This window comes from Panthera pardus, unplaced genomic scaffold, assembly GCF_024362965.1.
Source record: "Panthera pardus isolate Hobbes unplaced genomic scaffold, ASM2436296v1 HiC_scaffold_7, whole genome shotgun sequence".
Taxonomy (NCBI): Eukaryota; Metazoa; Chordata; class Mammalia; order Carnivora; family Felidae; genus Panthera; species Panthera pardus.
Window position 1 is genome coordinate 67,226,488 of NW_026527002.1, and position 14,895 is coordinate 67,241,382.

At 46.9% G+C, this 14,895-nt stretch overlaps 1 protein-coding gene across 2 annotated transcripts in view; it reads right to left on the reverse strand.

Moving 5' to 3' along the window:
• Positions 1–1,749: 1,749 nt before the first annotated feature.
• The window catches only part of WASHC5 (WASH complex subunit 5), a 63,495-nt gene continuing 50,349 nt past the window's right edge, over positions 1,750–14,895 (reverse strand). For both annotated transcript variants that reach the window (XM_019459868.2, XM_019459869.2), the window contains 4 exons: positions 13,471–13,567; positions 9,061–9,214; positions 6,218–6,305; positions 1,750–2,152 (listed from right to left, as the gene is read on the reverse strand). In XM_019459868.2, the coding sequence (XP_019315413.1) occupies positions 2,096–2,152; positions 6,218–6,305; positions 9,061–9,214; positions 13,471–13,567 (396 nt within the window). In that variant the 3' untranslated portion in view covers positions 1,750–2,095. The remainder of the gene's footprint in view (positions 2,153–6,217; positions 6,306–9,060; positions 9,215–13,470; positions 13,568–14,895) is intronic.

Genomic DNA, 14,895 nt, shown 5'->3' on the forward strand with positions numbered 1-14,895 from the left:
TGTCTTCGACTCTGTTGTGGACTCTCTGTAGCTTCAGGATCATGTTTCCGAAGGAAAACCAAAGCCGGACCGAAAGTGCAGAGGGAAGCCTGTTCTGCCTGTTCTGTTAAATAACCGATGCCGGGGAAGTGGCCTTAATACCTCTGTCCTCTGCTTTCCTCACGTACCCAACCAGTCAGATAAGGTTCTCTTCTGGGTTCTGTGAAAACACGTTCACACAGAACAATCAAGGGCTTTAGACGTTCCATCGTATGACACGAATTAGCCAGGCTGGGATTATGTGAAGAAACGGTGAGTGAAGAAACAAGCACTTGTGATGTCTGGCAGAATGCTGAAAGATCCGAATGACGGAGTTTTAGTATATTTGGGGAGATCGTGGACATCAGAAAGGTGTCATGGAATTTCAGGAAACCCCCAGATATCACCAAAGTAAACTGCTCCTGAAAGAGCAGTAAAACATGACTTGGAATATTAAGTAACTACTTCAGATTATAATGATAAGGGCTAAAAGGACTTAAAAAGCTTTTATTAAATTTTTTTTAATGTTTAGAGAGAGGATGAGCAGGGGAGGGGCACAGAGGCTCCCAAGCAGGCTCTGCACTGCCAGCACAGAGCCCGATGCGGGGCTCGAACCCACGAACCGTGAGATCATGACCTGAGCCAAAGTCAGACGCTTAACTGACTGAGCCACCCCAGGTGCCCCTAAAAAAGGCTTTTATAACAAAAATTTCTCTTTCTCACTTTTTCTCTCCATCGAGGACATTTGCCACATCACAGGTGGTGTTGCTTGCATACCTCATTTGCCTCATTTTAGCACGTGTGGTGGACTCATTCCCTTGGTTTTGTCCAAGTCCCTCTAGGGTATTCCACACTTCCATTTTCTGGTTTAAGTCTCACTTTCTTAGTCTGGCCTTTTTAGCAGCTGGCTTTCTTTGGGGGCCATTTTCACAGAGAACTAAAGATCTCACTTCGTGCAGTTAATGTTACCTGATTACAGATGGAAAACCGCAAGGTATTTTTGAGATGATGCTGGATGGCCATGGACTGAGTTCTCATGTGCCATGCCAGCCTCCCACGGGGGGGCACTTCCACACTCCTTATGTATTGGGCAACAATTTGCTGTAAAAACAATTTTTTTTTAATGTTTATTTTGTTTGAGAGAGAGATTGTGAGCGGGGAAGGGGCGGAGAGAGAGGGAGACAGAATCTGAAGCAGGCTCCAGGCTCCGAGCTGTCAGCACAGAGCCTGACACGGGGCTCGAACTCACGAATGGCAAGATCATGACCTGAGCCAAAGTCGGACGCTCAACCGACTGAGCCACAGGCACGCTGGGTGACCGTTCACTTTTAAAATTCTGTGCTGGGCCTTGACTAGGCCGGGCTGCTGGGGTGGGGCTCAGGTGGCTGGGGAAGAGGGGGGTGGGGAAGGACGGAAGGAGCAGCTGAAGTTGGAGGGACACCCAGAAGGCATGCTGGGAACTGCCCCCTCCCCACCCCCCGCCGGGGTTCTATGGCTGGAAGAGAACAGTGAACCTCAGACACCAAGAAACTTCCACAGTACCTAGTCCGTGGAGCGTGTGGTCTCTGTTTGGTCCCGGTCTGGCCATCACCTGTGCCTGCCAGCCTGTTGTGGGGGTATCCATGGGACCTACCAGATTCCTCGCTTACCCTCCAGAGGTTTTTTTGTTTGTTGTTTTTTTAAACGATGAATACACAGTTTTGGAATCATAGGCAGAAGGACCCCTTTAGGTACTGGCAATTACTATTTTACTGAAAATCCCCAATTGCACAAATAGTTCTTTAGAACATAAAACTAAATGGATTTATATGTAACAATTACATTCGGCATTTATAAGAGGCAGTACAAAAATGCATTCTGCTCCTACATGATACAAATTGCATATAATACCATGATTTAAACAATATTAATTATATGAACGAGTGCCGTGAGATACATCTTAATACCTGACGTTTCCCACAGTTAAGGGGAGCGATGCAGTTCTACGAGCAGCTGAGTTGCTTCATTTCTAAATTCATTTTAGTCATGGGAAGATTGAAGGACAAGCCTCTGCCCGAAGACGCAGATGTCAAAAAAGTTACAGGACTGTTCTGAATTCATCAAAGATGAAATTAGGCACGTGTGCTTCAGCAACCTAAAAAGAGTAAACAGAAGAGTTACTTTTTTCCTAGTGTTCTGATTCAGAACAAGGTCAGAATTTTCCACATGCAAGGAAAACAAAAACCCCCTTGGCAGCAAGGTGGGTCTCAGGCAAGTGGACTCGCAGGGGAGGAGCACTCCCTGAAACCGCTGCCTCGCGTTGCTGTCTTTCCTCACACTGGTGCCTAGCTCCTCGGCCCTGCTGGCATCCGAGGGAACGTTCTACGGTGCTCCCGCCTCCAAACGCGCCAGGTGTGAGCTCCTCCGCTCGGCTCAGCTCTCAGGCTCTCCGGCTCCCCGGGGCACTTGAGGTGCTAGGAATGCGCACGCCTCTGGGAAGTGCTGACAGGTGATCTCAGGTCACCTCACAACTGATCTATGACCCACCTGGGAAGAACAGCGTGTCCCAAGGGACAGGTCGGTGGGGGGGGGGGGGGGGGGGTAAGGGCCTCAGCACTTAGTCCTGAACTGTTCTTGGGGGAAGCCCGAGGAGGGGTGGGTAGGGTGAATGGGTGGGATGTAGGGCTAGGTGATCTCCAACTGCTAGAAATTGGAAATTTTTTTATTTTTATAGACGGCAAGAGCATGAGCAGGGGAGAGGGGCACAGGGAGAGAGAAAGAATTTTTTTTTTTGTAAGTTTATTTTGAGAGAGCATGAGGTGGAGAGGGGCAGAGAGCGAGACAGGAAGAGAATCCCAAGCAGGGTCTGCACTGTCAGCGCAAAGCCCAACGTGGGGCTTGAACTCCCAAACCACGACATCATGATCTGAACCAAAATCGAGACTCAGATGCTCAGCTGGCTGGGCCACCCACCCATGTGCTCCAAAATTGGTTATTTTTTAAAAGCAGCGTTTAATTTTTTTTCCTGATTATAAAGGGATCATCTGCTACTCGGAGGAAATTTAGCAAATGCAGAGAAGTGTAAAATGGAAATAAATAATCTTTAATCTTAAACCCTTAAAGAGAAAACTCAAACTGGCAATTATTTTGTACGAATCCCTCCAATTTACACATAACACATACTCAAAATTAGGATCACATAACCTTGTGTCCTTTGCCTCTGCTAAATCTTTTGTTGTTGTTTATTCATTTATTTTGTGGGAGAGAGAATCCTAAGCAGGCTCTGCGCTGAGGTAGGGCTCGATCCCACGAACTGTGAGATCGTGAACCTGAGCTGAAATCAAGAGTCGGGACGCTCAACTAACTGAGCCACCCAGGTGCCCCTGCCTCTGCTAAATCTTCTGTAATGAACATCCCTGCACACGCATCTTGGTGAACTTTTGCACATATACCCAGCAGATACATTCCAAGCAGTTGAACTGCACGGACCAGGTGAGAATATTACGAGTTATTTTTGAATTAAGCCAAATGGCCCTCCCATAGAATAAACAATTTACACTGCCATCAACAGTACTGAGAAGTTAAGAAGTCCTAGTTCTCTAAAGATTTCCACGCAGCGGGCGCCCAACATTTTACTTTTTATCAATATGATGGGTGGAAACGGTAAGTTTTACTGTTATTTTGATGTGTGACACCTGAATTAAGGTTGAACATTTTTACAAATGTTTATTGGCCATTTGTATTTCTTTTCCTGAAAACTGCCTATTAATATCCCTTGTCTTTTTTCCCCCCTCCTATTGGATTGGTTATCTTTTTCTTACTGATGTAAAAGAACATGCCACACATCAAGAAAACTGATCCTCTGTTGATATTTTCCCCATTTTTTTTTTTTAAATTAAGAGACACTTGACAGAATTGTTTCATTACATTCAGCATTCATGAGATCAAATCTCTAAATCGTTTCCTTTATGGTTTCTTCCTTTGGTGTTTATACAGAAAGTTCTGAGAGCTCATACATAGTTGTATGAAATTTTTGTGTTTACTGGTTCTATTTTCCATACTAGCTGTATGGATATAAGAAAGATGTGAAGACACTAAGTGGCTATTTTTTGACTATCACATAATGAACTAACTGTGCTAGCACTATTGACTAAAATATTTCCTTACTCCCCTAATTTATGATGCTACTTTCCCTTACATGCAGCTGTATGTAAGGAGGCTACATATTCTTTTTTGTTTAAAATTTTTTTTAAATGTATGTTTATTTTTGAGAGAGAGAGAGAGAGAGAGGCAGAGAGAGAAGGAGACACAGAATCCCAAGCAGGTTCCAGGCCCTGGGCTGTCAGCACAGAGCTCAACACGGGGCTCGAACTCACAAACCGTGAGGTCATGACCTGAGCCAAAGTCGGGCGCTTCACTGACTGAGCCGCCCAGGTGCCCCAAGGAAGCTACATATTCTGATCGATTGATTCATCTACTGAGTTTCATACCACTGCCACACTATTGTGATTTTTGTAGTTTTACAATAGTTTTAAGTATTTGGTATGTTTTAAATGTCTTCTTTAGAAACAATCTACTTTTGGTCTGAGTTCTATAAAATGTTTAAAAATCCCCCCCCCCCCAACGTTACAAAAATTATCTGGGATTTTGATCATAGCTGCAATAAACCTATACACGAATAAAAACCACTCTTTGAGTTTCCTTATTCAGAATGATGGACTCTGAATTTTTATACTTTATTCTAAACTGTTATTAAAATATCAAAAATAACTTATTTTTTCTAAACCGTGTTTCCTGCAGCGTTTTAGCTTTTTTTTTTTTAAAGTTTGCGAGACAGTGAGCTCGTGAGTGGGAGGGGGGCAGAGAGATGGAGAGAGAATCCCAAGCAGGCTCCGCGCTGTCAGCACGGAGCCCAATGTGGGGCTTGATCCTATGAACCACGAGATCATGACCTGAGCTGAACTGAAGCGGTTGACGCTTAACCGACTGAGCCCCCCAGGCGCCCCTCCTGTAGAGGTTACTACTCCTGGCTACGCTATTTCCTTAATTCTGCGAATGGGATCTTTTTCACACCATGTGTTTGCGTTAGTTATTCGTGCATTTACCCTGTACATTCTCTAATCGGCTTTTCTGTAGTCTTAAATTGGAACAGTTTCCCACATGATTCCAGCGGGTATTCAAGGAAGACAATTACATCCTCTGTGAACAATACAAATTTGTCTTCCTTTGTGCATTTTTTAATTGTCACTTGGTTTATTGCCTTGAACCTGTACGGCCAAAGCCGCGGCGAGAGTCGGTACTGCTAGATCACTGTTACGGCGCCGACTTCAGTGGGGACGCCGCCAGCGTTTCACTGTTGCGGAAGATGTCGCCAGTTAATTTTTAAAACGTCGTCTTTGGCTGTTGTTATGAAAAAGTAACCTACTAATTAAAAAAAATCAGAATGGCTTTTCGGAATCTATCAAAAGTCTTTTGTATTTTGGTACGAAGCTCTGCACTTTGAGCTGAAACTTACCAAAGTGGAATTATTAGTGAGAAAGGAACAGGAAAGACTATCTTGGGGAGTAAAAAATGAAGCCATTTTTGGAAACCCTGGGTAAATATGTTAGTTGTGGTGTGAACTGAACTGAACTTGCTGTGGGAAGCGGGGGAAAAACCACCCACACAATTATTGCCTCCAGGATTCCCTCCTGGACTGCCCATCTATTCCTCTGGAACCAGAAGCAGGGCTGGGTGAGCTGCTTGGGAGGGGGGCGCGGTAGGGAGGGAGGAGGGGGGTAGGTGCGGTGAGAGTCGGGCTTGTGAAACACCAAACGCAGTGAAAGGAGCGCTCACAGCCGCGGGCAGAAGGAGGCCAGGGGGGCTCAGAGCATCCACTGGGATAAGCTCCTGGACTGTACCCCTAGTGAGTCCAGGGCCGCTCTTATTTTTAATTAAAAAAAATTTTTTTAATGTTTATTTTATTTTTGAGAGAGAGAGAGAGAGACAGAGCATGAGCAGGGGAGGGGCAGGGAGAGAGGGAGACACAGAATCTGAAGCAGGTTCTGGGCTGTCAGCACTGAGCCCAGTGTGGGGCACCAACCCATGAACTGTGAGATCATGACCTGAGCCGAAGTTGGACGCCTAACCGACTGAGCCACCCGGGCGCCCCTCCAGGCCCACTCTTAATGGCCCCTTTTTACAAAAAGGGCTTTAATATCGTCCTTTGTCTACTGCTTACCCTCCTAGGTAGCTTTGTGTACCGAACATAATCCTCCAGAAACAGGAGGGCACCCACAACGTCCGCAGGCATTTCGGGAATCTTCTGGCTGCAACAGAGAACAGTCTGGATCAATGCACCGCTTTGCACGTGGTGGGCCCTCAGTCAAAATACCGAGACTAGAGAAACGACAGACCACTAAAGTCAAAGGAGAAAATCTCTAGAACATCCTCTCGATTCATATCATTATCCTGTGGGTGTATTCTCAGAACATAACCCAGAGGAGGCAGACTGCGCTGAATGGCTTGCGTGGGCCTCCACCACACGGCCCCCGCCGTCCGTCTAGACTCACTGCTCACCACCCTGCACCTCGTGATTCAAGAACTGGCAGGTCCCTGAACAGGCCGCGCTTCCCCAGCCCCCGGTCTCTGCGGCTCCATTTGCTCTGCACGCCTACTTTACAAGTAAATTTCTAGGCATCTTGCCAGTTCTAGCTTAGCTTCTTCCTCCTTTGAAAGGCCTCCCTCACTCCTCTGGGCAGATGGCCTTTTCGTACGCTTTGAGCATACTCAGTATTCTCCCCCAAGTCTCGGAGGTTTTCAGTTGTTTGTATGTTGGTTTCCTCGAGGGCCTGGGTCCTGTCTTTAGCCTTCTCTCCTCAGCATCTGGGACGGCACCTGCCCCCTACCGTACATTCGAAGGGGTCCAGTACAGCGTCCAGTAACTTCCCATACGGATCCTACGCGTTCACTCACACGACCGCCACGCTGCCCAAACCGTTCCAGAGCTGTGGATGCAGCAGAGGACGTGACAGGCTTCTCACGGAGCCTACACCCTTTCTTTACAGCGGAAGGAATCTTCAGCTCTTAAAACGATTTCTAATTTACGTACAGAACGGCATTTTCTGATTAATGAAGGATTTCATGGAATTGGATTACTGATTAGTTTCCCGGATGATGTTTTGCTTTGGAAAAGCAGGTTGAAGGGTGGTTACACCTGGAAAAAAGCTGCCGCTGCTCTCGATCTTTCAGTGCAGGACCAGGGCGGCGAGGGAAAGGGAGAGCCTCCGTGCATCCCACGCTCCTGATGTCACTGCACTTGAAAAAACCAGAAACCGAGCCGCGGCCTGATGCCCGTCTCCTGGTGACCTCTGTCAGGGTCACCGGTAACAGGCTGTGCTACAGCCACGCTTTGTAGTCACTGGTGAGGAAGAATCAGGAAGGATCTGCCAGCTCCTGACAGATGGGGGACTGGGGTTGGGGTGGCCCGTGTGGAGGTCACTTCCCAATCGCCTTGGACCAAGCTGACTGCAGCCCTGGCTTCCTCTTCATGGTCCGGAGCCAGATGCACTAGGTTTTTGGGTGCTCACTGCTGCCCTTTGCAACCGACCTCGTTTTGCAATTGCTGCAATTCCATTTCTGAGACTTCCCCATCCTTCTGAGCTACCTTCTGTTTTTTAATTGTTTAAAAGTCGGCTGTTGGAAGCAAGTCTCAGCATACGTCCTAGAAAGACACCCAGCGTCCATCTGTCGTTGGGTCCGCTAACTAAGATGGGGCAGAATTAGCCTGACTGATGCTCTCGGGGAAAAGAGGTCAGGGGTTGAGAAGGTTGCAAGAGGTCAAGAACCCGGTCTTGCAATTCTAGCCGCACTGCACTCCACACGGCACCTGGAATGAAGGAGCTTATGACCCCTCCGCTTTAAGGGGTCAGCTGTTTTTGGAATCCCGGTGTGGGTTTGGGAAACCACATATTAAGTGGTGGGATTACCAACTGGAACCCCCAGAAGAGGTCACGGATGCGGTGAGTGGCCACAGCGTGGTGCACAGGAACAGGCGGAAGTCAGCTTATCTAAAGGAAAAGACCTAAGGCAACAGCTGACATTCACAAAGGAAGGAGACTGTATTTCTTCTAATTTCAGAGCGTGGAGGGAGGCCCAGAGAGCGAAATCTCAGAGAGACAGGATGGAATTTTCCATTCGTCACAGTCAGCCACTTTCCAGTGACCAGGGCTGTGTGGCCTTGAGAGGTGATGAGTACCTCACCCAGGGGGGTGTCCGAGCAGATCGGGATGGTTCCTGCCAGGGGCATCTGAGCGCTGATTCACATCCTGGCTGAGGTAAACTAAACGGCCTCTGAAATCATGTCCGGTCAGGGGTGCACTGTGAGGACCTGTAAGGTCATTCCCATCAGTCTTTAAGTTACACTGACCCAAGCGACCAGGCGGTACTCTTCCAGACGTTGGATGTGCAACATGCCAGAGAAATTTAGTCAGGTGGCCTGACCCTTCAGGGTAACAGAGGAGGCTCAGGACGCAGCATCTCCTGCAAATAACTGTTTTTTTCTATCCCAGAGAAGCCACATTTTTGGGGGGCGGGAAGAAGAAAGGGTTTACGAGCCTTGTATCCCATAGGGGCTTTGATGGGACTTCTGTTTCCTCATACACCGGGAACCCAGGCCGTGCCCAGGCTGACACAGACGTGCTCCCTGACTCCCGCTGAAGGCTGTGGGGCCATCCTATGCCAGTGGCCCGGCCGGAGGGCCGGGCTCCCTGAGCTCTGAGCACAGCACCCAGGACAGCAGAGGAACAGGCCTGCACTCTCTTCCCCGCGGGGGTCGCGAATCCTGGTCATGACTCATCCTTGTAAAATCACTGTGGAGCTCACTGAGGGGGCTCCCCCAGCAGAGTGACTACGGATGGGTTGTCTTTAGTTGCTCTGAACAAGGTGGGCCCTGACTTGCTTTACACAGCAGGGTGACAGCAAGTCCCATCTCTACGAGGGAGACAACAGGAGGAACTTCGCACGCAAGGTTTACAGCCCATTCTGTAACATTGATTCTGTTCTTTCCAGACCGGCTTTCGGTACCTTGTGCACTGCTCCACTGTGGAGCGGATAAACTGGCCGATCAGCGCCAGGAACTGCTCGGTGTACCGGGAATGAAACTGCTTCAGCAGGGTGAGCAATCCCAGGACGAGCGGCGGCCAGTCCACGGGGTCCGCGGGTTTCCGGCAGACCATTCCTGCGAAAGGAGCGACAAATCACAAATTATGCCGCCAAAGCCAAGGGCTTGCCTTTGGCGGTGTTCATTCAGCACGAATGCTTGTGAATGTCAACATGTTTGGGGGCCGCGCCTGCACTGGCAGATGAACTGGGGAACAACAACTCTGGACTACTGTTTGAATTCGGCCCGGGATTGCTGGGGGCTTCCGGTGGTCTGATCCAACAGAGTCAAACGGTTACTGATTTTTATAACCATCGTCACTGTCTCTTTTGGATAATACAATAACACACGCCGTTGCAGACAAGTTTAAAGATCTGTATCTTTAAAGGGAAACGAGAAAGTAAAAATTAGCTACAAGCAACTTCTGTTCATGGCAGCATGGCATGTTATCCACGCTGAGCCAGTCTCTTAAACGAAAACAGTCTGAATCCCGGATAACATCTCTAAGATGTATCTTTAAACACAACGTGGAACGTTATGTGATTAAAGAATCTGCAGAAGCCTGCACGGTGGAAGAAGGAAATTCGTGGAATGGGTGAGTGCCAAAACTGGCTTTTTCACTAAGGACTTCTGCCCAAATCTGGAGGCCTTGGCCTTCTGCCCGGATGGCTGCTTGGGGAACAGGAGCTAGAGCTTAGGGTCTTTGAGGGGAAAGAAACACAATGTTGAAAAAGAACAAAGTTGGAAGACTTACATGGCCTGATTTCAAGACTTCTTATAAAGTTATAGTAATCAAGGCAGTACGGGCATGAGGATAAATAGATCAATGGAACGGAATAGAAAATCCAGAAACAGTCCCACCCTTATAGGAACAATCGGATTTCCACACATATCCAAACAATTCAATGGAGAACAAGAAATCTTTTCAATAAATGGTGCTGACACTGGATATCCTCACACTGTACATAGAAAGTAATTTTAAATGGACCACAAACCTCAATGTAAGGGCTAAAACCACAAAACTTCTAGAAAAAAACCATAGGAGAATATCTTCGTAACCTTAGGGTTAGTCAAAGATTTCTTAGACCGGACACAGAAAAGGACAATTATAAAGGACAAATGGATAAACTGGACATTATTAGTATTAAAATTTTCTGCTCATTAAGGTCACCAGTAAGAAAATAAATAGGTGGGGTACGCCAGGGGGGGTTCAGTCACTTAAGCATCTGACTTTGGCTCAGGTCATGATCTCACGGTTCATGGGATGGAGCCCTGCGTGCAGAGCCTGCTTTGGATTCTCTCTCTCTCTCTCTCTCTCTCTCTCTCTCAAAAACAAACATTAAAAAAGAAAAAGAAATGGAGCCATGTGAGTAGTGTGTACCATTTAGATTAAAAAAAAAAAGAGTATCCAAAAATATAAATAACTCCTACAACCTAGTGATAAAAAAGCAATCAACCTAATTTAAAAACAGGCAAAAGACATTAACGCTTAACAAAGAAAGATATAAAGAATGGCCAAAAAGCACGCAGCATCGTTAGTCATTAGGGGAAGGCAAATTAAAAACCACAAGATACCATACACACCCAACAGATCAGTTAAAAGTAAGATGACTTACGTTGCCAAACGCTGGTGGGATGTAAAATGGTCCAGTGCTTTGGAGAAAGGCGTTAAACTGGCCAGACCTTCAGATCCCATCTCTGGGCTCTTGTGAAGACCGGAAACTCTCTTACTTAACCCAGAGATGCCAAAACAAGTTATCCTGACTTCCCTAACCTGGGCCTTGGCAACTCTGAATTTGCTCAAGGATCTACCATACAAGACAATAAAGGCAGTCAGAACATGGAGAATTAACCCTTTCCAGGCACACAGTGACCACGATGCTTCACAAAAGGAACTTCCGCTCTGAATGCAGCACCGTGGAGATGCTTCCTTAAAGGACAGACCAAGGTAGGCAGGGGTTTCTTAGATCATTCTCGAGAGCAACACTCGCAAGGTGAAATAAATGTTTTCTTGCGGTCCAAACACCCGGATGTTCCTTCCTAGCCCTCTTTTTCATTATTTTGGTCCCCAGATTAACACGTCAGTTTAATTCATGAAAATAACTGCAGTCAGACAGAGATACATCTCCAGGACACTAAAGGTTTCATTTGTTTTGTTTTGTTGAGAGATCTGGGAATTCAAGGGAATACTTCCTATAAGCAGCTGTACAATGAAAGAAATATTACCTAAGAATGAGACCAGTGAACAGTCTTTAATAAAAACAAGATTATCTTTATGCACTGACAATCCATCACTATAAAGGATCATATATTCTTTTTTTTTAAGTTTTTATTTATTTTGAGAGAGAGAATGAGCAGGGGAGGGGCAGAGAGAGAGAGGCAGCGGGGGGGTGGGGGCGGGAGGCAGGGCTCAAACTCACGAACCATAAGATGGTGACCTGAGCCAAAGTCAGATGCTCAACCGACTGAGTCACCCAGGTGCCCCAGAAGTATCATATATCCTTGTTTAGTTGTAACAGGGACCACAGAAGGAGAACGTGGCTCGGAGTCTTGAGATGAACTCTTAAATCCACCTTGGGGTGGTTCTTTACCCTGATTTTGACCGATACACAGAAAAGGGGTTAGCATCAGTGGAGCACTTGCTCCGGGCCAGGTACTGTTTCTGGTTGGCCCTGAGAGGTTAAGTAACTTGGCCAAAGTCACAAGGTGAGCCCTGGGAAGTGAGCAGTGGGAGAGCCAGAAACCGGACACATGTCTGTTCCTCATTCTTGCAGCAGTATTTATGGGGCCACCGTGCCCTGCAAGTCTGTGCCAGGGACAGGTACTGTTACGGGAGCTGTGCCTGGGATCAAGGAGTATTTTTGAATCAGAGAGTAAAAATCCTAAAGAGACTCCACATCTTCCTAAAAGAGCTTATGAATTAGGAAGAGAAATACTTCAAGCAAGAAATTCATTTCAGAACTTCTAGCTAAAAAATAATAGAGTTAAATTTATAGAAAAGCTCTTAAAATACTTCTAAAGTAAATTGAACTCTGTAGCAGACTTTACAAAGCTCCACTTTGATGGAGCAAAGTCTGGAGGCAGAGGAAGTACCTGGGAATCTATTAGAAAAGTAAGAGATGATAAAAAATACTCAAGGGAAAGTGCCCAATGGCAAAAAAATTCGGGCTATGTTCCTGGACAGGACACACACACTGGAAGGTCCTGGTAGCTGTTGCTCGTACCGAGTATTTTCATATGGCATCATATACACGTCTTCAAGTTTCGATATTCTGGTGTCGGTCTTCTCTCCTTCACCGTCTCGTTACTTTTCATACCGCAGCTCCCGATACACACGGGAGGCTCAGGACACTTGTTGTGAGAAGGAAACATTAACCAAGTTTCTCTCACACCATGATCAGCTGCCTCAACATTAAGGAAAGGAGAGAAGCAAAGATCCCACACATTTTACAGGTTGGATAATGTTTGGAAATTAAAGGCGGACCGTACTTAGTTCGTGGTAAATCCACTGTAGGGGGACCCGGGTGGATCAGTCAATTAAGTGTCTGACTCTTGATTTCGGCTCAGGTCATGATCTCATGGTTTGTGAGTTCGAACCCCACATCTGGCTCTGCACTGACAGTGCGGAGCCTGCTTGGGATTCTCTGTCCCTTCCTCACTCTCTCTGAAAATAAATAAATAAACTTAGGGGCGCCTGGGTGGCTCAGTCCATTAAGCATCCGACTCTTGCTTTCAGCTCAGGTCACGATCTCATGGCTTTGTGGGCTGGAGGCCCGTGTCGGGCTCCATGCTGACAGTGGAGCCTGCTTGGGATTCTCTGCCTCCCTCTCTCTCTGCCCCTCCCCAACTCGTGCTCTGTCTCTGTCTCTCTCAAAATAAATAAACTTTAAAATAAACTTAAAAAAAAAAAAGGCAAATCCACTTTCCACATCACTTAGAAGCATCATATTTCACAGGCCCAAAGACATGCACTTTATAAACACACAATGAAGGGGCGCCTGGGTGGCTCAGTCGGTTAAGTGTCCGACTGATCAGGTCACGATCTCACAGCTTGTGTTTTCGAGCACTGCATCAGGCTCTGTGCTGACAGCTCGGAGCCTGGAGCCTGCTTCGGATTCTGTGTCTCCCTCTCTCTCTGCCCCTCCCCTGCTCACACTCTTGTCTCTCTCTCCCTCAAAACTAAACATTGAAAAAAAATTAAAAAATAAAAACAAACACGCATCGAACTAAGGAAAGGGCTCGTAGGTGACGCAGCATTCTCTGTACAAAGAGCTGTTTGGTTAGGTATGAATCCACTGTTACTGTTACTTATGGCAAAAAATGTCATACGGTACCTAGGTTCTTGTTGTACTGAAGTTTTGGCAACTGCGCGATCAAAAATAGGAAGTTGACAATTGGAAAATAGGGTAGGCGCTTGGTTGTTATGTATATCTGGAAAGAGAAAGGGAAGCAAAATTGATGGTCTCTTCACCGTGCGCGATACCGCAGAGCACATTTTCAAACGGGAAGCTTCCACGTTATTTCATTTTGCTCTGCAGACTACCTAAAACTAGGAGGGTTCCGTTAATTTGCCGCCTTCAGAGTTTCATTTAACGCCACTGACCCCTGCAAACATAAATCCCTATATAAAAATCAGCCCTTCTGGGAAGGGAACAATTTTGCCTAGAGAATAGCAGTTACTTTCCCCGGGAATCCTCTTAATGTCGTGAACAACGGGAGAGGGGGGATGGGCTAAATGGGTGAGCGGCACTAAGGAATCTACTCCTGAAATCATCTAGATGCTAATTTGGATGTAAATTTAAAAAAAATAAAAAATAAAACAAGTTAAGATAAAAAAAATAAAATGAAAATAAAGAAGAAGAAGAAGCAAAAGAAACAACCGGAGAGGGGAAAGTGTGATGAAAGCAAAATACACAAACTCAACCGAGAGCTGTAGGGAAGGACAGAGGGAGGGAGGGGGGGAGGGAGGGAAAGGGTTGGGCAGAAGGAAAGAAGGAAAGAAGGAAAGAAGATCCACCCAGCCAGCGAGTGGTATTAAGTAAGTAGAAAGCAAGCAAATGTCTCCTGTGTCATTCGCTTTCCCTTGTGCAATGTCACAGAGCAGTCTCCGCCCCCCCCCCCCCCCCCCCGCCCCCCACCAGGTCTTGTGCGGCCGGTACAGTCAGGGCAGATCCCGCTGTCTCCCTGCTTCCCTCACCGCCCTGGGAGGCAGCGTGGCACTCTGGCCAGCAGCCCCAGCTCTGCTCCAACTGGCTGGCTCTGCCGCATATGCTACGGCGGAGCCCCGGTGAGGTCATCAGCCTCTCGGCCTCAAGTTCCTCACCCAACAACGGCACGTTTCGTGGAGCTGCTGAGATGGAGTGACATGACCCACGGTCGGGGTTCACAGTGCTTGGCACGTGGTCAGCACTCAAAAAAAAAAAAATGTCAGCTGCTATTCAGGCTCATGATCTTTCATCCAAACCCGGGGGGATCATATAGATTTTACAGATTTTAGAGAAGTAATAAGGGGTGTAGGTAACACCTTACCACCGAAGTCATCAGTATTTCTGCATCAAAACATGAATATTCACAGAAGCATAAACAGCCTCATGTTAGTTCGGGACAAGTTTTGCCACCAAATGAGATCTGGCACCAACTTGTGAAAAGACTTTCAGCTCTCAGAGGTTTCTGGAAACTACAAGTACAAAAAAGCGTCCGCGGCCCCCAGATGATGGCTGTGATTACTATCAGCCACGGAGGGAAGCGTGTTTGGGCAT